General features: G+C 43.2%; 1 protein-coding gene across 1 annotated transcript in view; it reads left to right on the top strand.

The window, feature by feature from the left end:
* Slc9a9 (solute carrier family 9 member A9) overlaps positions 1-21,829 on the top strand; it is a 548,379-nt gene that overhangs the window by 23,918 nt on the left and 502,632 nt on the right. Inside the window, exons 3-4 of the mRNA XM_050157298.1 lie at positions 15,755-15,832; positions 17,274-17,350. Of these exons, the coding sequence (XP_050013255.1) occupies positions 15,755-15,832; positions 17,274-17,350 (155 nt within the window). The remainder of the gene's footprint in view (positions 1-15,754; positions 15,833-17,273; positions 17,351-21,829) is intronic.

The raw sequence follows: 21,829 nt of genomic DNA, 5'->3' as shown, positions 1-21,829 counted from the left end.
GACTTAAAGAAACGTAGGTGGGCTGCACCTCAAGTTCTACCACACTGCGCCCATGCCTTCTTCTCCGTGATGGACTGAAATCTCTCAGTGGCCACGGTAGACCCTTCCTCTCTTAGGATGATATTTTAACAAAAATATAGAAAATAACAAGTGCAGTCCTGTACAGAAATCCCCTCCTGAGAACAATGCCAATTCATTCTTCAGACTCAGCCCCCATGAGCCCAACCAATGTCTCCTAAAGGTCCCACCTAGTCGTGAAATTGGGTTGGGATTGAGTTTCTAACTCAGAGCTCTGGAGGACATATGAAAACCACAGAAACTTAAGAAATTCACTCTACTGTAATCTTCTATGATGTTCTGCCTCCACAGCAATAAAGGTGTGTGTGTGTGTGTGTGTGTGTGTGTGTGTGTGTCTTGGCCTCGTGTGGAGTTGTTCTTGGGAGCAGATAAGCCTTCGAGGAGTACTTGTTAAATCTTAAATGAGCCCGTGCCACTCCGTTCCGGAATCAAGTGACTTTGTGTACCACACCCACAGTCTCAGACCACCTTTCATCCTCCCTTTGGAGTTAGTGGTGTCCTAAGTCCGTATTTCCCTCTATGATGCTTTGATTAATCTCTCTCTTCCCCAAACTTGCAAAGCCTCCAGGAGGTCAGGGCCTCGGTCTGCTTTCTGTCACATCGTGTTTATGCGCAAATCAATCCCACACCAGTTATGATTTAAAGGGATATTTATTTGGGGGGGTAAAACTCACAAAACACCAACCGTCGGGAAAGGAGCCTAGTCGCTGGAGCCGGGGCAGGAACCAAGAGCCAGCTAGCAGAAGCTTACCGCTCTTTTTTAAAGATAAATAGACCACGCCCCAGTGGGCTGGTATTTCAACAGCTATTGGCTGGAGGAGCGGAAGGTCCTCCCGCAGCATCGCATTCCTAGTGCCTGTCATCTGTGGATACTCAGTGGATCTAGGGACATGAATAGATGGTGCAAGTAGGTATTGTCAGTTTCCGCTGTGAGCTGCGATCTGTCACCACCACCGTGTCCTGTCTGAACTGCTGGCTACTCTCTACTGAAGTGTGCCATAGGTTTATCCTCAGGGTAAAATATAAAGGCTCTGAAATGGTTCTTGCTACTCAGAGGCCTGCACTGCTACAAGTCTCCAAATACTCTAACGGGGAGAAGTGGGGGCAGAGAGACTGAAGAGAAGGCTGAGCAGAGGCTCGGCGAGTCAGAAGGAGCAGGAGGAAGAAAGAGGCTTCCTATTAGATGTTGTGTCTGCGTAGATCCAACTGGAAATGGATCTCTCACTATCTCCCGTTTTGCTTGGCTCCTTCCGAAATGCTAAACTGGCAGAGCTGCAATGTCATCATCACTGGTCTCCAGGGAGCAGTTACATAAAACTCGGTCCCATGGCACTCCCCACGTTTCTCCTCAGGCCACCTGCCAGAAGCCCCTCCCTGACAGCTTGCACAGCTGGGGCGGGGCACACCGAGCAGGCTGAATGAAGGATGCTGAACAGGCAGCAGGCTTGTCTTAAGCTGGGGTGGAGGGTGAGGGGCCTCGCTACTCCTCTCATATAATTTCTTATCTAAAAAAATACGTATTCAATTGTTCATTTATCATCATCATCATCATCATCATCATCGGTCCCGGGATAGTACCCACAGGCTCACTCATGCTAAGTGTACACACTCCAGCACCTCACAGATAGTTTCTCATCGCAAGGCCTACTGGGCACTGATTGCTGCGGTTCTCCTTCAGGCTCAGCCTGACACCAGAAGTCAAATGAATCTTGTCTTTCCTTTTGCCTGTTGTTACTGAGTTCCCAGAGAAGCATGGGCCCACAACAGGGTATAAGTACCTGGAAGTTTCGCCTATGACCAGAGGAGGAAGAAGCCTGAGGGCAGAAGGCCATAGAAGAGAAGCAGGCCTCACATGTTGCTGTCTCCTTGGGAACCTGTGGCTCTGCAATGGGCCTCAGAGCCAGCCTCATCTGAACCATATGATCTGGCCCCTGAAGGACCAAACCATTCAATGTCTGGGTAGCAGACACTCCGGGAAGGGCGTGACCTTGGGAGAGGTGGCTCTCCCAAAGTGACCGCGTCCCTGCAGCAGGAACAGCAAGGTCTTCACCTCTCTTCTAGATGGCTCTTCATAGCATCGTCACAATACGGTCTCCTCAAGCCAGATTTCATGCCCCCAAACTGCACCTACGTTAGTTAGTGCAGAGTGGGTCTCGGGGGACCTGACTAGAATATGAGGCTCGCCCAGCTCTTGGAAGCTGAATTTCAGTACATTTTCAGACTCGGTTGAGCCAGTTGTGAAATTTGACAGCATGAAATGGGTCACAATAGGAATACTTATGCCACAGGAATTGGGAAATGTTTCAAACCAAGCTTGTAAGATTTTATTCCCTCAGGAGAGATGATTTGCCAGCACGGAACATGTGCTCAAGTAATTACATTTTTAGGATAATTGGAAGTATCCAAACAGCTCCGTTTTTATCTCTTTAAAAAGTCCATCTCACACAACTGGCTGTCTTCAGAATCCCCGACAGACAGAGCCTCCCAGCCTAGGCTTAAACTCTGGCGCCTCTAATCTTATGAGGAAGTACATCCTGCTTTCCAGTCAGACCCCGGAGTGAATCTCATCTGGCCACTCACAGGATGCTAATCTCTCTGAGCAAATTTCCCCTGTCTGTAACGTAGGGGTTAGTGATCCCAACAGCAGAGGTTCACTTTCCAAAGCTATATGTGAAAATACATGTTTAATGTCAGACATGTTGTAAATATTAGTCTGCTTCCATTTCCCTTTTCTGTAGCATTTGCCCCTGACAGGCGTGAATTCCCCTAGTGTGAGGGGCCTGAGCGGGGGTCGATAGAGGAGGGTCTGCGGCTGCTGCTTTTTTCCTGCACCGTTTTTTAAGGCGAATGCGGGCATTTAAAAGTACGTTGCCTCGTTTTAATCTGACTTTCTGCTGATGTCAGCAGGCACTCCTTCCCCTCCTGCCACCCTGCTCTGACCCTGCTTCTTGCCGACTCAGCCCTTCCCAGTCCAGCTTCCCCAGGCCGGTTGCTCCCTGGTGAGATCTTGTGACGGGGAAGCTGGATGCACAATTCATAACTGAGCCCAATAAGGATAAGGCAAACTCCAAAGAGTTGCAAGGCTTAGGAAGCAGTGGCGAGACCAGGATTCCCGTGTGTCTGGTATGAGGGGAGCATGGTGTCTTTGGCCTGAGGTTTCAAGGTTGGCCAAGAGTAAGGTTTACTCCAGACAGGGGCGGGGAGGAAGGAAGCATTCACTCCTGATGGAAGAATAGATTGGGTGTACGGGTCCCGAGGGAAGTCCACTGTGGAGAAGTGGGAGAATAGGCCCTTCTCTTGTCCATCTGCTCTTTACTCTTCAGTCTGTCCTATACCAGTCTTAGCACTGAGCCTCCCTGGCATGCCAAAGCCACAGACTGTGAGGTATGCCAGGTCACCACCCCATGAAGGTCAGTCAGGCCCAAAGAGATCGGAATCCGTCCGTGCAAGCGTAGAGTAGGTGAAAGGGTGAGAAGTCTTGGCATGCAGGGTCAGGAGGAAGCAGCTCTAGCCTTTGTCTTCCAGGCGGGAACTTGAGAGTGAAGGGAGAAGCTGTGTACGATTAGGAGGGGACAAAGACATTAAGTGCAGCCAGGCCACATGGTCTCCTGAGTGGAGAGTCACGTAGGTGACATAGGGAGTAATCTGTGAGATGAAGAAACTTAAGCAGAAGACAGGAGTCTCTCGGGCCTTGCCTATTTGATGCCGTGGTACTGTCTGGAACACCGCATATATAGCCGGCGATGAGTGACGCCTGCAGGAGTGGACTGTGTGACTTTGGTCTTCTTTTGGGGACAGAAGGGATACTGTGGCCAAGAGACCAGTCCCTGAGCTGTAGGACTTAGTTCAAATGTTACTTTATATCTATGTGACTTAAGGAATTCTAGGTAAACTCTGCAAGTCTGATTTCCCCATTTGTAAAAATAAGATATTCTGTTCACACTCCAATGCTATCATGAATTACAAACAAACAAAGACACACGAAGAACTCAAACTAATGTCAGGAGTTGAGCAAGTGCTCACTGTATTGACTATTCTTTCTTCCACTGAAGTCACATTTGCTGTCAGCTAACCTGCTGGAATCTAAAGTTTGAATCTGGGCCATGTTGCTTACCAGGCATATAACTTCAGGCAAATCACATACCGGGGCTTTCGTTCCACGTCTGTAAAAACAAGGCATTCGCAAGATTTAACTGAAAAGGTTGTTGGGAAGAAAACCTGAGTTGCTATATGTAAAGGAAGTCTGAAAATCAAAACAGCACCATGGAAATTTGTTATATTTGTTAATTATTATGAAGAATTGATAAATGGTAGATATACAGGTACTCGCTTCATTCTTTGTTGTTCCAATTTGTTTGTAATCTTTAGAGTTGTTATTATTTGTGCTATGAATTTTATTACATTTTCTCTATAACTTCCAGATAATATCACAGAATGCTCATTTAAATAGAAATGTGTATTTTGAAAGGAAAGAGTCCAAATAATTCTACATTATACAACTACCATGGAAGATTTTAGATGCCTAGGCTCTCTTATTATGTGTGTGTGTATTTCTAGGAAGTTTAGACAGGATCTAAAACTTTGTACCTTCCTATATTTGCTTAAACTTAAACCTTTTCTCAGATGTTTAGAAACTCGAGTGTAGTAGACAGACTCACATTTGATATTTGTGTTCTTTTTAAATTTTCACTGGTGTGAGGGATCTTTTAGTGCATGGCATCTAGCCAGAGCCTTCCCTATCTTCTGGAGCACTAAGTGGGCCATCTGTCAATGGCAGGCATGAAATATTTATTGAAATAAATGCTTTCTGCATCTTTAGAAAAGCACTTGACAGTGACCGCAAACCCAACAGAAATCGGTGGGAAAAGGAAAAACTAGGACCTTTCTTGGGACAATTGGCTCTCCATATGACAGAAAGAAAATTACCGATTTTCCATTTCATGTCTGTAACATATAAATTTCATGAGAATTAAAGACCTGATTGTAGAATACAATATAAAAATGATAAAAACTGGGGAGAAAATGTAGTTACAGTATTAGAATATGGAAAAATAAAACCATTCCCATAACTAAAATAGTATAAAAGCACACACATTTCACAACATTAAAATTATGTAAGAGACTGTCAACAGTGTCACAAAAACAAATTATTGAAGGAGATAATAAGACTAGAAGAATGTATTTGAAATATAAGTAACTAAACAGAATTGTATCCAGATTCTTCAAGTAAACAAATCAATAAGGAAAATCAAACTGGATAAAAAGATATGATCAGGAATTACCCTGAAGAAATATCATAAAAGCTCAACAAGCAAAACAAATATACTTATTTCATTAATAATGGAAACAAAGTAGACAATGTGATGTTTACTATTGATCAAACCTCCAACAAATTCGAAAATGATCAACCATAGTGTTGGCTAGAACGTGAGAAAATAGTCTAAAACTCTCCAGTGGGTGTGTAAATGAGGTCAGCAGTAGCAACATCTATAAAGGGGCAGTACATGTTGCCTACTGCTTAACAGTCCACGTCTGTTTTTTAGTGTATACCAATGCATAAGAACAAGAATATCTTCTTCAGTATTTTGTGTTGACGGAAGGTATAAATCAACCTGTCAGTTAGAGAAGAAAATCTGGATCCATTCCTCCAGTAGAATGTTCCAAGGCAGTTTAAGCAAATAGATAAGATCCACATGTTATTCATTAGCATAGACAAATTTAAAATCGATCTCATATGTAGATATTTACCAGATTCCTAGAACATAGACAATGCGCAGTGCCGATTATTGTTTATAGATATCTACAGAATTAAAGAATACAGGAGGAAGGAGAGGACCCTGACTTCCAGACGTGCCTTGCTTCCTGGTTGAGATGAAGATGGATGTCAACCAGACACACTTACACTTTCCAGAAGTACGTGGGGCGATGCATGCCTGCCGTTTTAGCTATTGGGAGGTCGCCATAGGAGACTTGCAGCACATTTGAGGTAGCCTGGCTACATCGTGGGCACCAAACTACCCAGAGCTACATAGTCCCATCTAAAAGATCACCACCCTTAAAAGAATCTCGAAGTCAAATTAATATATAAATAAAATAAAGGATAATAATTTCTAGCTTAGAATTTCCCAGCCCAGTGCTGCCCCCAAGTGGCCAGGACTTGACATGTATGCCTTGATTGCTCCAGGGTTCAGGTTTAGGCTAGAAATTCTAATAATTTTTATCAGAGAAACGTTTCCTTCGGCAAAAGCCTGACACAGCCTCACAGGGTATAGAGCAGGCAAAGTCAAACTGCTTAGGCAAAAAGAGAAGTTGAGTCCTGGCAGGAAGAGAGGCTGAGCCCTGGCAGGAAGAGAGGTTGAGTCCAGGCAGAAGAGGTGGCTGGGCCCTGGCAGAAAGAAGGACTGGGCCCCGACAGGAAGGGAGGTTGAGCCCAGGCAGGAAGGGAGGTTGAGCCCAGGCAGGAAGGGAGGTTGAGCCCAGGCAGGAAGGGAGCTTCAGCGCTGGCAGGAAGAGAAGCTGAGTGGTGGTAGATGCTGGGCATGCACAGGACAAGCACCCTCCTCTCTTGCCTCCCACACACAGTAGCTCCTCTACAGATGCCTCTCTCTGACAGCTCCGTTTCCATTACCGCTAGCCTACTCCTAACTCTCTGACAAGTGCCTGGTACATTTAAGATTTAGGGATTCTGCATAAAAACCTGGAGAAACGGAAGAGTATTTCCCACGTGGATAATCATCCCTTAATGTGGCCACGCCACACTCTTAACGCCCCGAGTAAGATTTCACGGATTCAAAGACAGTTAGCGGCTCACTCTTCATTTGCACTGTTGCTTTTACCACTTGCTTCATTTCCTAAGCTCATTCAACATCTTAATTTTGCCGTACTCCTCCCTCCAGCCGCCACTCTTTCTTCCCTGCTCATCATCTTTGTCCCTTTATCTCTCCCGCCCATATGCTTCTTCTCCCTCCTTTATATCCAGTTGTTATTTTCCAGGCCGCTAAAGACACCCACTCCCTGAGAGAGGGGTCCGGAGCCCACCGCACCTGCTTCTTCAGCACACCCTTCTTTCGTAACCCCTGTGCCCATGTCCCCACTGGAGTCAACCCGGAAAGATCAGCCTATGCTTCCAAACCACAACATCCCAGTCTTCTCAGTACCTGGGCATGGTGGGCGGAGTCAGTCCCTTCCCAGCCCAGCTCAGAGATCCGTCCTTAGCAAAAGCACGGTTTGTTTCAAAAGTTTGCGTTCTTGCCCCTGTCTGAAGCGATTGAATTTCACATACATCGTGAATAGCTGGGGGAAATGTGTTCCAGATGTGGTGCTAAGAAATTATTCTGAGAACGAGGTTATGTACACAAAGCCCCAGCCTCCCCACACATCTGTTACTGGAGCTGGCACCTGCATCCAGCCGCAGCAACTCTCTGGAGCTCTTTATTGGGCTTTTCTGCAGCTGAGCTCTTTGTCTCTCTGCCCCACCATCTGTCTCTGTCGTCTGTCTCTCTTTGTGTGTGCCTCCATCTCTGTGTCTCTGTCTGTCTGTCTCTCTGTCTTGCTGTCGCTCTATGTGTATGTGTCTGTCTCTGTCGCGGACTCTACCCAGCCTTGTCCTCTACTCTCTTCTGTCCATGACAATCACTCTGCAGAGCCCCCGCTGCACCCCAGTAATTATGGAATATTGCTCCTTGGCTCTCTCTTCCCATCAAGAACACTTCTCCATGTGTTCCAGACAGTCAGTCTCAGTAAGCTGAAGCTCGCAAGGCCTTGGGGAGGTGTTGGGGGTCCTGACCCTCTTACCCACACCAAGTCAGCAGCTTCCCAGCCACATTCTCTGTCACTCATCCAGGTGTAAAGCCGTAGGGCTCTTCTTTCCTTTCTTTCATTTTTACCTCTCTGTTTCAACCCTAAGCCCTGCTAATCCTCCCTGCCATATGCCTGGTTTATTTTAAGCAAATCCTCGTTGAGTGAATAGCTGTGTCCTGGGTTTGTTTCTTCTCTTTCTGTCACAGCCACCTCCTTTAGCACGGACAGTCCCTTGTGCTGGCTTTGATGACTACAAATGACAGTGTCTTCCTTCTACCCAGCTTATCTGTGATCTCTGCAAACTAATCTCAAAGGACTTATCTTTATAAAGGATAAAAAAGAGAAAAGAAAACACTCACACACTGTATTCTTTGAGTAGGTGAGACAGTCACATGAGTCAGCATTTAAAAGATTCCACAGTATATGTTGGGATATTGAAGCATCTGTCCATTGTCTCTCCTGTTGGCCTCATTCTGCAGCCAATAGAGAAAAGGTCAGAGGGCAGAGATGAGAAGTGAGCTGAGTAAGGAGGAATTCAGGGATAAAGGGGGGAAGAGAGAACAACAAAGACAGGGGTCCCAGTTGGAAGGAGTATTTATTACTTCCCCCTGGGTTCATGGGTTGGAACTCAGACATAGAAGGCACCTGACAGCGAGGAAACAGTCTACATGTCAGGATGTGAGAGTCCTGGGCAGTTTCAGCTACCCGTGCCAGTCATACAGTTCTGCCCCTTGTCCTTTGGAGTTGACAAATGGCAGAAAGCAACTTTATCTGTTTATAGGCTGCTTCTGTAGTTTTTCTAATAGTTGTATAATTTCAGCTGTGGATTATATCACAGTGGATGACCCAGGCCGTGGGTCATCCCACCATCTTCTCTGCTTTGTGGGGGTCCCATGCATGCAAGTCTATTTACAGAAGAAATGAAAATTCTCAGGTTAGATGTTGTTAATTGAGGAGGGATGGACAGTATTTTCATAGCCATTGCCAAATTGTATCTCTTCGAGATCATACAAGTTCGGATTCCCTCTAGCCATCTAGTGTTTGATAGTGCTTATAAAAGTGTCTTGACTTGTCTTCATCTTTGAGTGAATCGAGTTCAAATTCATTACCAGTGGATTTGAGAGAGGTTTAATCTGGGCTGGCATGGACCCATTGAGCCTCCTTTTCCCTCCCCGTTCCTCTGCCTTGTTAATTTCTGATTTGTGGCTATGTCTTGTGTCTCCAACTCCTAGACCATTAGCATTTTCTTTCATTTAGATTCAGACCTATAATGGTCGGAATCCTGCAAATTCATTAATCCTCCGAGGCCACTAGCTTGTAGACACTGCCCTACCTTGTAAATGAGGAAATGGAACTCAGAGAAGTTGAATAAGGAGACCAAGGTCACCGGATGGGTATCACGGCATGGTCTCATTAAGTATTTTGAGTCTGCTCTCTCACTTCTGTAGTTCAAGTCAAAGTTAAGCTGGGGTAGAAGAAAGGACAAGCAATACCCGAGAACCACCACCAGGAGTGTCCTGTGGCTACGTGCCCCAGGTCATCCAAGTTTCCTTTAAAGTCTTCTATTCGCACTAAAAATGCGTGCAGACCACGAATTCTACTTTTTAATATAGCTTCGCTTATTTTAGTATTTTAAAATATTTTAAGTTACTTTCTTCCAGTTGTAAGTGAATTCCCACGAGCTGCTTGCTTCCACGGTGGCTTGGACGATGCTGGCCTGTGGGTCCTATAGCTGGTGAATGAACAGGACTCTGCACAGAGGAGGCCCATGGATAGACTCCTATTGATACTGCAAATCCTAGCTCATCCAATGCTTTGACCTCCCAGAGTGGTGTCTCTGTAGTGGAGAACTTCAGATTAAAATTTCCCTCACGGCATTGTGCGGCAGGTGTACAGTTTGTTGCCTTTCTTTGTTTATAGCCTTCGGGGAATCGATCTCTTATGCAATGTATCTTCATATTCCTTGCAACAAGAGGCTTGCTAAATTTCCAGTGACTAAAACTGAAGATGACTGGACATGCCATTCGGCTATCTGTTTTGACTTGTCCTAAGTAATCAACTATTCTCCGAATAACAAAAGTCGAGTTCTTAGTCCCAAATCTTTCTTAATTATATGAAGTTAGTTCCCTTGGTAAGTATGCATTTACTTGGCCAATACATACACAATCAGTTCCCAGTGATGTTCCTGTCATGTTGACGGACACTGGTCATGCCATTAATTTCTTCTTCTGTCTTTGGAAAACAGGGATAATTGCATTTGCCAGTTACCACTCAAGAATGTTGTCAGATGTGATGGAATACTGTTTTTAAAACAAGTCATTGGAAGGACTAGGTCACATCAATCATAGTCCTTCACCAGTGTGGTTCCTTTAGTGTTTATTTACTTAGTAGGTCAGTAGAACACTGGAATTTCTTCCCAGACAAGTCATCTTGAGTCATTGCATGCTCAAGCCCAAATATAGTTTCGTATCTATAACCTTCTGAAGCCTCAAGAATTAAGCTTGGAATATTCTTTCTGTCCTTGGAAATTTTCTAGTTTGTTATCTCTGGGAACATAGGCATGGGCCATTTCTAGTCAGATACTGGTACATATGAAGAACAGCATTTCAAATAGACTCCACTGTTGTGAACATGCTGATATTTTATCCTCCTCATGTTAGCATTAAGATTTAATCCCGATGCTTCAAAGTCTGTTTTTTGAAAACGTAGATAATGCTCGGATCTTAAAGTCTCAGATCTGTTGTTTTAAATCAGCCACATCTCAAAGAGTGAAAGATAACCTTTGGAAACTAAAATGGTGTGAAAGTAGAATCTTGCTAACTGTGTAAATGTTAATATGCTGTCTGACCGCCACTAGTCACTACCAGTGTGAGAGGTAAAACTTTAGTCCTTCAGAGTAAGAGCTCAGCCTGCCATGTGGCTACTGGCCACACTCCAGTTTCTGATCACATGAAGTTCTGATGGGCAGGGTCTGTTCTGCATGTAAATTGTGTGTGTAAATTCTTTGATGGGCATTTCGGCTCTCTGCTCTTCTTTACTTTCTGCTCAGGGAACACACACACACACACACATCTACACACACACACGCGCACACACACACACACTCACACATCGGTGTTTTAATTTAAAAGATGAATAGTTCACCCCTTACAGCCACCTCACTATCAAGGCCATGACTGGAGTATAAGTCTCAGGAAAATGACACGTTGGATTTCCAATGGAGGCTGGGCCCGTGGCAAATCCAGCTACTATTTCTGAGAAATTGCCCAGATTGGAGTCAATCCCAGAACTCTGATTTAGCAGCGACTAAGCGTCGAGCTAGGCTAAGAGGAACACAAATCTGTTTGTATACACAAATAAATCCCCCTGTGCTGTGTGCCTCTCTCAGCCTGCCAGCATCATCTGGCTGCTTCAGAAACTGTAATCCATTGGCGCATTGGTTAACCTGCGTGCAGAGAGTGGGCTGTTCTGATTAGTGGAAAGTTCTGTTTCAACAGTTAGCCCACTTCTGCAGGAGCGCTACAGAGGCAAAGGTATTCCCGTGAGGAGTTTGTGCCACTAGGCACCTTCCAGATGTTCACAGATATATGCTCACCCCTTTTCAGCGAGGCTCCTCTGCTTGGAACACTTACAGCTGCCCTGCAAATCTAGAACAATGATGGTGTAGGTGACCATCTCAGGAAGCATCAACCTAGAGGGAGCATTATCATCTCTACCCACACTTTACACAGATGTGGAACGGTCAGGAGACCCTGAAAATAGAGGAGATCTTGTTATTGTTGCTTTTTAGTATAGAAACAGTCTTTCCCAGGGAAGAGCATACTTGCGTATCTGGCAACAAATGGTCAGCCCTGAAAGTATACATATAAGTAACAACATACAGACCAAGCAGGTTGTAATTTTATATTTTTAATATTTATGCTATAAATATAATTATGTATTTTATATAGGTATATTATATATACAATGTAAATATATTTATAAAATGTTTTCTATTTTCATATTTGTAATTATATTTTATTACATTTATTATGTATTTAGTGTGTATATGTATGTCACAACACACAAGTGGAGATCAAGGGCTAACTGTGGGAGTTGGTTTCTCCTTATAGCATGTGCTTCCCAGATATTGAACTCAGTTTATCAAACTTTGCCAAAAACACCTTTACCAACTGTGCCAGATAGTTGTATGCTAACTCAATACAAGCTAAAGTTACCTGAGAGGATGGAACCTCAGCTTGATGTGCCAGGCCTTGTTCAAGTCTATGGGAGGCCTGCCTCTTTCTGAATGGAGACAGAGGAGGGGTGAAATGGGTGGAGGGTAAATGGGACGTGGGGGAGGAAATGGGGAGTGGGGACTTTTCCCCACATTGGGCACCAGTTTTTTGTCATACCAAAGAGTTCCACAATAGCCTGGAATGGAGTATAACTAAGGTTTACTTATCTGGGGATAAACTCACAGTAAGGGTAGCGATCTGCAGTCCTCTCTGTGCGCTGGGAACTGGAACTGAATCCAGCTGCACATGGGGCTGTGCATGCTTTTTGTCTGCGTTTATAGTACATGAGATCACACACAAAGTGGGCCAATATCTTAAAGGCTACTGGCTAAATGAGTTCCCGCAACACTCAGTATGTAAAATGAATAAAAAAGTTAATTGAATAGAGCAAAAGAACAATAAAAAGGAAATGCCTCCATAAGATCAGGCTGTTAGAGTGTTGTCTCGATTAATGACTGATGGAGGAGAACCCAGCCCATTGTGGGTAACACTGTTCCTGGGCTAGTGGTCCTGGGTTCTATAAGAAGGCAGGCTGACCAAACCATGAGAAACAAGTCAGTCAGCAACATTCCTCCTTTGCTTCTGCATCAGCTCCTGCCTCCAGGCTCCTGCCCTGCTTGAGTTCCAGTTTTGACTTCCTTTGATGATGAGCAGTGATGTGGAAGCCTAAGCAAAATAAATTTTTTTCCTATCCAGATTGCTTTTGGCCATGGTAACCCTCACTAAGACACCCACTGAACCTTCTTACAGGTTCATTACTTAAAAATTCTTAGTCATAGATTTTATTGTATTAGTAATGAATGCTTAGAAATTGCTAACTGGGTACTAGGTTGTGGTGTAGGGCTTTACAGGTGACATCACTTAATCCTTATAACTCCTTATCTGAGCGCAACATATTGGGTTTGTTGTACAATAAAGAAATCAAGGCATTAGGAAGGTGAACAGCCATCCAGGCCAAGGAGATGGGATTTGAACCTAGGCAGCACGGCTGTAGGACCCACACTCTTACAACTATCCTAGGTAACCTAGATAATAATGATTCTATGTCATAAGGGATTTAGGGTTGAGATGGGGACTTTTGACTTACTATCTCTTTCATACTCTAAAAGCCAGAAGCTTGGAGACTAAAAAAATGAAATTATAACATTAATGTTATCCGTTACTCAATTTCTAAGGCAAAGGAAAGATGTCTTAAGAACCAAGAATGAATTATAGAGCATAAACTCTGGTAGAATGAGGCTAACTTTTTCAAAAATGATGGGTAGCTCATTTTACACATTGGGTGAACATCACCAACTTTACTCTCTGTGGAGATTGCTGGATTCAGAGCGACTTTTATGAGTGAAGCAATGCACAAAACAAGATGATGAGTTTAACTGTGTTCACATAATGCAAGATATTCTCTCTCTCTCTCTCTCTCTCTCTCTCTCTCTCTCTCTCTCTCTCTCTCTCTCTCTGTGTATGTGTGTGTGTGTGTGTGTGTGTGTGTGTCTGGCTGTCTGGGTATATATATTTAGAGAAGCAAACAAGGGCCTAAGGCTTCTTTGCTCCTGAAATGCAGAGTCCCAGAAGTGACTCTTCCTTTCCTGTCTTCCTCACTACCTGTCTGTCAACTGTCCGTCCTGTCTCCCAGCACCTACAGACGAGGCTGTCTTTTCCCCAGCACCAGGGCTGGATTCTGCAGCTGTCACCAACTGCATCTCTTAAAGCGGTGGTTCTCAGCCTGAGGGTCGCAACTCCTTTGAAGGTTGAACAACCTTTTCACAAGGCTCCCATATCAGATAATTACATTTGACTCTTATTAGTAGCAAAATTACAGCTATGAAGTAACAGCAAAATAATCTTATGATTGGAGGGTCACTGGAACATGAAAGATTGTCTCAAAGGTTCACAACATTAGGAAGGTTGAGCACACTGACCTGAAGTATGACATCAGATCTATCTCGTTTGTGCTCCAACTTTCTCCTGAGACTTTTCTTTCCAGATTCCCTAAGTCTCACCTTTCATTTCTTTGGCCTCTTTGGCCACACTCCCGCCTGGCTTGCCTGGCCTAGCCACTCCAGCCTTGGCATTCTGCTCCCTGCCTCAGATCTCTGCAAGTGTTATTCTTTTTGCCTGGGTTATCTTTCTTCACTTTGTGCCTTTTTATGTTTTTTCCTATCGGCTTGAGTGTTACCTCCTCAAAGAGCCCCCAGGAGGCCGGCTGGGTGTCACAATCTGGATTTCTTCACACAACTCTCTGTCCATTAAAAAGCTGGTTGGTCAGTTTAGCTAACAGGGTCTTGATCAGTCAGTTTTGTCTGCCTTCACACCTAGTGACAGGTTCCAGAGCAGTGGTTCTCAATGCTCCTAGTGCCGTGACCCATTAACACAGTTCCTCAGGTATGGTGACCCAACCATAAAATTATTTCATTGCTACTTTGTAACTGTAAATTTAGTACTGTTACAAATCATAATATAAGTATCTGATATGCAGGATATCTGATACATAACCCCCACCAGATGAAAATCCTAAAGGTAAGTGGGTCTTAGGGATGCAGTGAGTGGTATGTGTGTGTGAGAGTGGGGGAGAAGAAGAAGAAGAAGAAGAAGAAGAAGAAGAAGAAGAAGAAGAAGAAGAAGAAGAAGAAGAAGAAGAAGAAGAAGAAGAAGAAGAAGAAGAAGAAGAAGAAGAAGAAGAAGAAGAAGAAGAAGAAGAAGAACAAGAAGAAGAAGAAGAACAAGAAGAAGAAGAAGAAGAAGAAGAGAGATAATGAGACAGAGAGGGGGAGAGAGAGGGGGAAGAAGAGGGAGAGAGGGGAAGGCGCGGATTAGTGTAGGATGGTTTGAGAAGTCAAATGAGTGCTCTGCATGTCACATCAGAGACTGGATTAAAAAATTCTCACATCTCATTTCATTATATTTCACATTAAATCATACTTTTTGGCTAAGTTTATTTTAACGCAAGTAAAAGGCAATGTATAAATGCTAGAAAATGCATTTTCATTTTCAAACGTGTTTTCTTCGGTTTGGAAATATATTTTAAACTTTGAAGGAGAATAAAATAGAGAAAATGGAGATCAAATTTCAGTTGCTTTTATTTTGGAAATACTTTAAATCTTTGTTATCAGCTAAAAACTTGAGCATTACAGCTTTTTAGCCAAGAAAAAAGTAAAACATAATTAAAATCACTTGAGTTCATATTATGAAGGAATGAGTTGTGCATGGTGATATCTACCCGATAATCCCAGTATTTGAGAGGCTGAGGCAGGAGGATTGTGAGTTCAAGGTTATTCTGGATGTACAGTGAAAGCTAGGATAATAAAATAAAATTAGGAAAGACAATCAAGTTAAAAGAACAAGTTTCTTTCCTAGAGAAATTTTATCGATATTTACTTTTGTGTGTTATTGTTAGCACCAGGATGAAAAAAACTACATTGTAGATTTAAATATTATTTTACAAGACAGAGTACTTATAAATTTCTAATTTTATGGTTTTTCTTATTTTTATCTTTGCTAATTTAATAGCATGTCAATATACCCTTCATACAACCTTTGCAAAAGTGTTACACCTGTTTTGTAAACACGTGTCTAACTTTACTTTTGTCTTTCTTTGGCAGATGACATTTGACCCAGAAATCTTCTTCAACGTCTTACTGCCTCCCATTATATTTCATGCAGGATACAGTCTGAAGAAGGTAAACCAAGGCAGCCACCCCTCTTTTACCACTAAGTAGAGTATTTGGCCAGCACCAATGAGAAGTAGTTATATATATTATGGGATTTCCAATTCAGTAGGAACAGCATCATGCAGTAAGTGTTCAAGCCCGACATTCTCAGAATTCTTTTAACTCTCTTAAACCTGTGCTCAGGGCTCAGTCATACATAGCTTGTCTAAAAGTGAGATTTTCTGTAAATGCAAAATGTACCCTAGATATTAAAGTCTTAACATTTTAAAAAAGAATGAAAATCATCTCGATAATGTTTTATATTGATTTCATAAAGAAACTATAGCATTAGGAATATACTGTGTTAAACAGAACATTTACAAGCTCCATTTCATCTTTTAAAGGTTTATTTAATGTGCCCCTGTAGGAGATCCGTCAATGCATACGTGACCTATGTGATTCGATCATGGGACAGTGTTAGCCTAGATGACGTGCCCCAAGTGCTCACATTCTAGTTGCCACTGGGTTTGTTACCAGGGAGCAGAGTCAGGAAGACTGGGGTTATTCACAGAGAGAGCCATAGTTTTCAATCTCTGAGCTCCTGCCTGGCAGTTCTCGGGCACAGGCTGACTGTCCCTGTCACTTAGGTGACTAGTGCTGTACCACAGAGTGGGACAGAGGGAACATGCCACTCTTCTGCTGCCTAGTCCCCACCTTGGAGACCCCCAGGGCTTTGGCCTGCCACACCCTGCAGTAAGGCAGCTTCTTCATTACAGACCCGGACCAGATGGGTTGTTGTTGTTGTTTTGTGGACTCTGGGCTCCCTCTTGCTGTCAACGCTGGCTACTCGGCTCTCACTAAGTCTGGAAGGGAGTTTCCCTAAGCAAGCATTTGCAAGGATTCAGGCTAGATTTTTGCAGGTCATCCTTCATCAGACCCTACCTCAGTGCTAGGCATCATTTCATATTCAAGCCAGGAAGTATTTATTTAGCTAGGGTTTTAGTGTTTGGTTCTAACACATTCAGAAGATGTGTGGCGGGGAGAACACAGACTATTCTGTGAAAGTCAGATGCCATTTAAGTCTCTTAGAATAATATTTTGAAAGTTAAAGGTGTTGTGTCTACAAAACCCTTCTTGACAACTGTGTCTCGATTAAGTAATTGTCCCAGAGCCCTGACCATCCATGGACCCCCCCTGTTCCCTCTTCTGGGTTCTAGGTGGTTCTGTGGGTTATCTTTCCCCTTCTGTCATCATTCAGATTTTTTTTTTTGCTTTTCTTTTCTCCTTATTTGTGGAGAAGTCACTTGCTTAGCTTCATATTCAGGAGAAGTAAATCTAAGGATGAGGTTACAAGACGATTTGCCTAAATACTGAGAGAAGGGGAGGCTATGAGGGGCCAGGCTTATTCTTACTTCCTGTTTCAGTACGAAATGCAGATGTACTCTATGAAATATTTTCTGTTTCTCCCCAGAGGCACTTTTTTCAAAACCTGGGATCCATTTTAACATTTGCCTTCTTGGGAACAGCCATCTCCTGTGTGGTCATAGGGTAAGTGACATTCGGAGCCTGAGTTCTTGGTGGCTGGAGGGCATCCGTCTGGGATGGGATCTCAGACCCCTGGACTCTTGCTTTTTGGATCAAGTGTGTTTTCTTTTAGTCTATCTCATTTGGGTTGGTTTCACTTGGTTTGTGCTGTAGCTGTTTTGTTGAATTACCGTGGTGGGGATCTAAGATGTTAGGCGAGCCTCGTGCCACAGAGTGCCATCCTCAGACATGGCGTCTTCATAGATTTCTTCCAGCCCTGGTCAACATTTCCGTATCTCCCGACAAACATAAGGCTTTAGAGCAAAGCAAACTACTACTAGACGACTGGATTTTCTCTGTGAGTTTGTGCTTCGGATTTAGGGTGTGTGGACCTCTTTGCCTGAGTTATGAGAAGCCAACCATATTCTTACTTAGCTTGAGTAATGGATATGGTCTCAATGCATTTTCCCATCATCTTTGTAAGGCCTTACCTATATTTGACAGAAATATAGCAGTGACTATATGCCAAGCGTTTTCCTCTAAAGGGAAATTTATAAGCAAGGAGTTTGAAACAGGTAACTCAAATTCCAGCAGAACTGTAAATAGCTGGGCTGACTTTGTGGTTGCCGCTCTGTAGAATCTGAGCTTTTTTGTTTCCCAGTATATTTATTGGTTATGCTGCTGGTCCAGAGTCTAACTGCAGAGACTCTGGCACACAGCTCACCATAAAGCAAAATCGGTCCAACACGCTGAAATGTGTCCAGAAATGGAAATGATAGCCCTCTGCAGAAAGACGGTCAGCTGCTGCGGCTTTGATGACGTATCCATCTTAAACCAGGAGACGTGCCAACTCTACATGTTTGTTTATTTATTTATTGTTTTACTCTCTGCATTTCTCAACACTCAAACCAAGAAAGTGATGCTGAGTGTACACACCAGTCTCGCCTCCAGCCTTTCTCTTATGAGGTGTTCGGTGTGTGCCCACCAGAGCCAAGGAGGTGTTCGGGGCTCTGCGCAAACCCGAAAGCAGGGAGAGTCTGTGACGAACACTTGTTTAGTTAGAGTTCGAACCACTAATCTCTGCAGTCTGTGAAAATGCATAGCATGGCTAAGGTGAGGCAGCAGCTGAAGATTTTAGCTGCCAGTGGAAACCTGCGTGAGTGAAAACTCGTCACACGTAGACTCTTGAGTGGCCCTTAAACTTCCTGTGACCTGACAAGTACTGCGCGCCTGGTCCTTCACAAAGTGGTTTGGGGAAGCCTTCATGACCCGTGTGTGTATGCAGGAGCTCGATATGCAAATTTTGAAACTGGTAAGGGCCTTAAAAGTCATTGAACGCCATTAAACTTGCTCAATCTGAAGAGAAAGCATCTTGACAGGCTGACTAATTAGGCCAGGGTTATTATCAGTGAGAAGCAGGGCCATGATCAAGAGAGAACTCCAAAGCTTAGCTCCTGACCCAGGAGAGTGTAGCTCTTGACCTCCCTACAACCCTCGGCACCGTGCCAGACTCACAGAGGGTTCTGAGATACATAGCCTCTCATCAGGCATTTGTTGGTTCATAGCAAACATCAATTTTAATGGGTTTGTATTATGGGGATCTGAGTTTTATAATGGATGAAGTTTCAAAACGACTAGACAGTACTTAATTATAGCATAATTAGTTTTCATTAATATCCTCTTCCCTTTGTACATCTAATTTTAAGTATATTTACATATATTTACATTTTATACTTTAATTTCTTTAAACTTCTATTTTTTCTTAGGTCTGAAATAGTCCATAAAAAGTAGAAGGAACCATGCATGATATGCATGATATAGCTCTTCCAGAATGTTCCAATTTCAGAGATATGGTGGTTTCACTTACTGCAATTAGGATTTAATTTGGGGGGGGGGGAGGATCACTGTGTAATTCATCCAAGTTAGCCAAGGTTAGCCTGGAATCTGCTTTGTAGAAAAGTCTAGCCTCGAACTTGTCACAGTCCTCCAGCTTCCCAAGAGCTGAGCTTCAAGGTGTGTTTCACTGTACTTGGCTTCTTCTAATGGATGCTACGTGTGTAACCGAAAATTTAAGTAGTGATTTGAGGAGAAGTGTAGTTCTGGGAAAATCTTCAAAACTACTCTCTTTGTTTAAACCATGTGTAATAGGAGTCTCAAAAATCTTGCAGGCTGCTTTCTTTTTAATCTTTTAAAAGATTTTATACACAAGTACCATATTTATATTTTTTATAACTCTCTCCCCACTCCAGCTCCTCCTGGGTCTCCCCATTTCTCTCCCAAGTTCATGAGCTCTTCTTTCTTGTTTCATATATGTATGTATGAATATATAGATATGGCTTGCTGAATCCATTTTTTTTTTGTTTTGTTTTGTTTTGGTTTGGTTTTCCGAGACAGAGTTTCTCTGTAGCTTTGGAGCCTGTCCTGGAACTAGCTCTTGTAGCCCAGGATGGCCTGAAACTCAGAGAGATCTGCCTGCCTCTGCCTCCTGAGTGCTCGGATTAAATGCATGTGCCACCACTTTTGTATTGATCATATGTATCTGTGTTTAGTACTGACCACTGGGGATTGGATAACATATCAGGGGCTTGTCCACGGAGAAGACTGAATCTCTTTCTAATAGTACCATTAATTGCATGTAGCTCTTCCCCCAGAGGTGTGGCCTGTGAGATTCCCTCCTTTCATGCTGGCATGTTAACTGGTGTTGACATTGTGTACGCATTATTTAAATGACCATATTTTTGAGATTTTGGGTTTGGCATCTCATCATAAGACACAGTGGATGCCCTAATCCTCTGATTCTTATAGTCTTTCCACCCCATGTTCTACAAACTTCCCTGAGCCTCAAGTGTGAGTCGTGTTGTGGATTTATCTGCTGGCCTGCACAGCTCACAGTCAGTTGTTCTCTGTGTTTTGACAAGTTGTAGATTTCTGTAATGGTCTCCATCCGCTGTAAAACCCAAGCTTCTTTGATGAGGAATGAGAGCCATACTCTTCTGTGGATGTAAGGTTAATTATTTAGAATGCAGTTAGAAGTTACATTAGATTAGGGAAATGGTTTAAGAAAGAGAGTAGATTCTCCTTTATGGACCGTGACATCTCCAGCCATGCCTAGTCAACTAGGTTTACAGTATTAGGCATTAATTCCATCCTACTGAGCATGCCTTAAGTGCAATAAGAAAGTTTTTGGTTACCTCCAAGATATAAGTGCCACTATTGCACCCTTAATATATTGCCATCCTGGTCACTGTTGTGGATTACAGCTAGTTGGGACTATTGATTACTTTTCTCCTTTGGCATCCTGCATAGCAACTTCTGGAACTATGAGAGTTTATCCTTAGGAAGGTTTCCACATCAGATCCCTCTGAATCATTCAAGTCCTGTGTCTAAAGTATGTGGTATCTTCAGCAATAGAGACTTACCTTCAAATTCCAGGAAGAAACGAAAATGCAGTATGATGCCCGTGTTGTTTATGGGGCGTCTCTTGGACTCCCGTGACCAGTAACTCAAAAGGAAGTTTCTCTTGCCTAGGACTATGATTATTTTTATTTGATAATCTATTGCCCTTGGAGGAGAATATTATCACCCCAGGTGTCCTAACTCCATTTAAACTTTAAACTCTGTGTGTGTGTGTGTGTGTGTGTGTGTGTGTGTGTGTGTGTGTGTGTGTGTGTAGACTCCCACATACCATGGTTCTATTCGCTTCTTCCACCATGTGAATTTCAGGGATCGAATCGTAATTGTTAGGCTTAATGATGAGCCCCTTTATTCCTGGAGCCATCTTGCTGGCCCAAGATACTTTTATAAGAGCAATGAGACTGGTATTCTCTTTAGTTTTTCCGTTAATGGAGAATTTAAACCAACTGTACAATACCAGAAATATTTATAGAAAGAACAGCTAGCATTTTGAATTTGTTCTCTCATGCCAGGTGCTGAGATTAGCTTTTCACATATGCTATCTCATATCACCATAACAATACCCTCATGAGATCACCACTGTTGTTACTTATGTGTGTGTACAAGGCTGCCAAGTCTGAGACTTTCTCAAAGCTGCACAGCAATCAAATAGTAGTGACCGGTAGAGCCCGCCAGACCCCAGAGTGCGTACTCTCGGCAGCCCCTTATCTTCCTAATACTACAGTTCTTGCGTTCTGCATTGAGTTACGGCACCTGCCTGATAGACTAGAACTCCAGTGATTTCAAGTCCGTACATTTATCATTATAGCTAATGACTATGAAATCTGGGTATTTAAGAATTAGCTGTAAATATGACTACATAGAAGAAACCAAACCTTCCATCTCTCACTGGAGGCAGCTAGACGGAAGCTAGAATATACTTTACGTTTTTAATGTTACTGGACTCTTGATAATTCACCCGGGAAAACGTGTATTCATAAATATGAGGTTGTTTACATTATGCATGCCAACATTCCTCAGGACTGATTTCCCCATAGGCACCCTTAATATACACAGAATATTAAGATGCCCGGCAGTCTTGTCTAAGAG

This window comes from Alexandromys fortis, unplaced genomic scaffold (assembly GCF_014885135.2).
Source record: "Alexandromys fortis isolate MF-2015 unplaced genomic scaffold, M_Fortis_MF-2015_v1.1 scaffold_85, whole genome shotgun sequence".
Classification (NCBI taxonomy): domain Eukaryota; kingdom Metazoa; phylum Chordata; class Mammalia; order Rodentia; family Cricetidae; genus Alexandromys; species Alexandromys fortis.
Note: the sequence above shows the minus strand (reverse complement) of the source record. Positions and strands in the feature narration are given on the sequence as shown.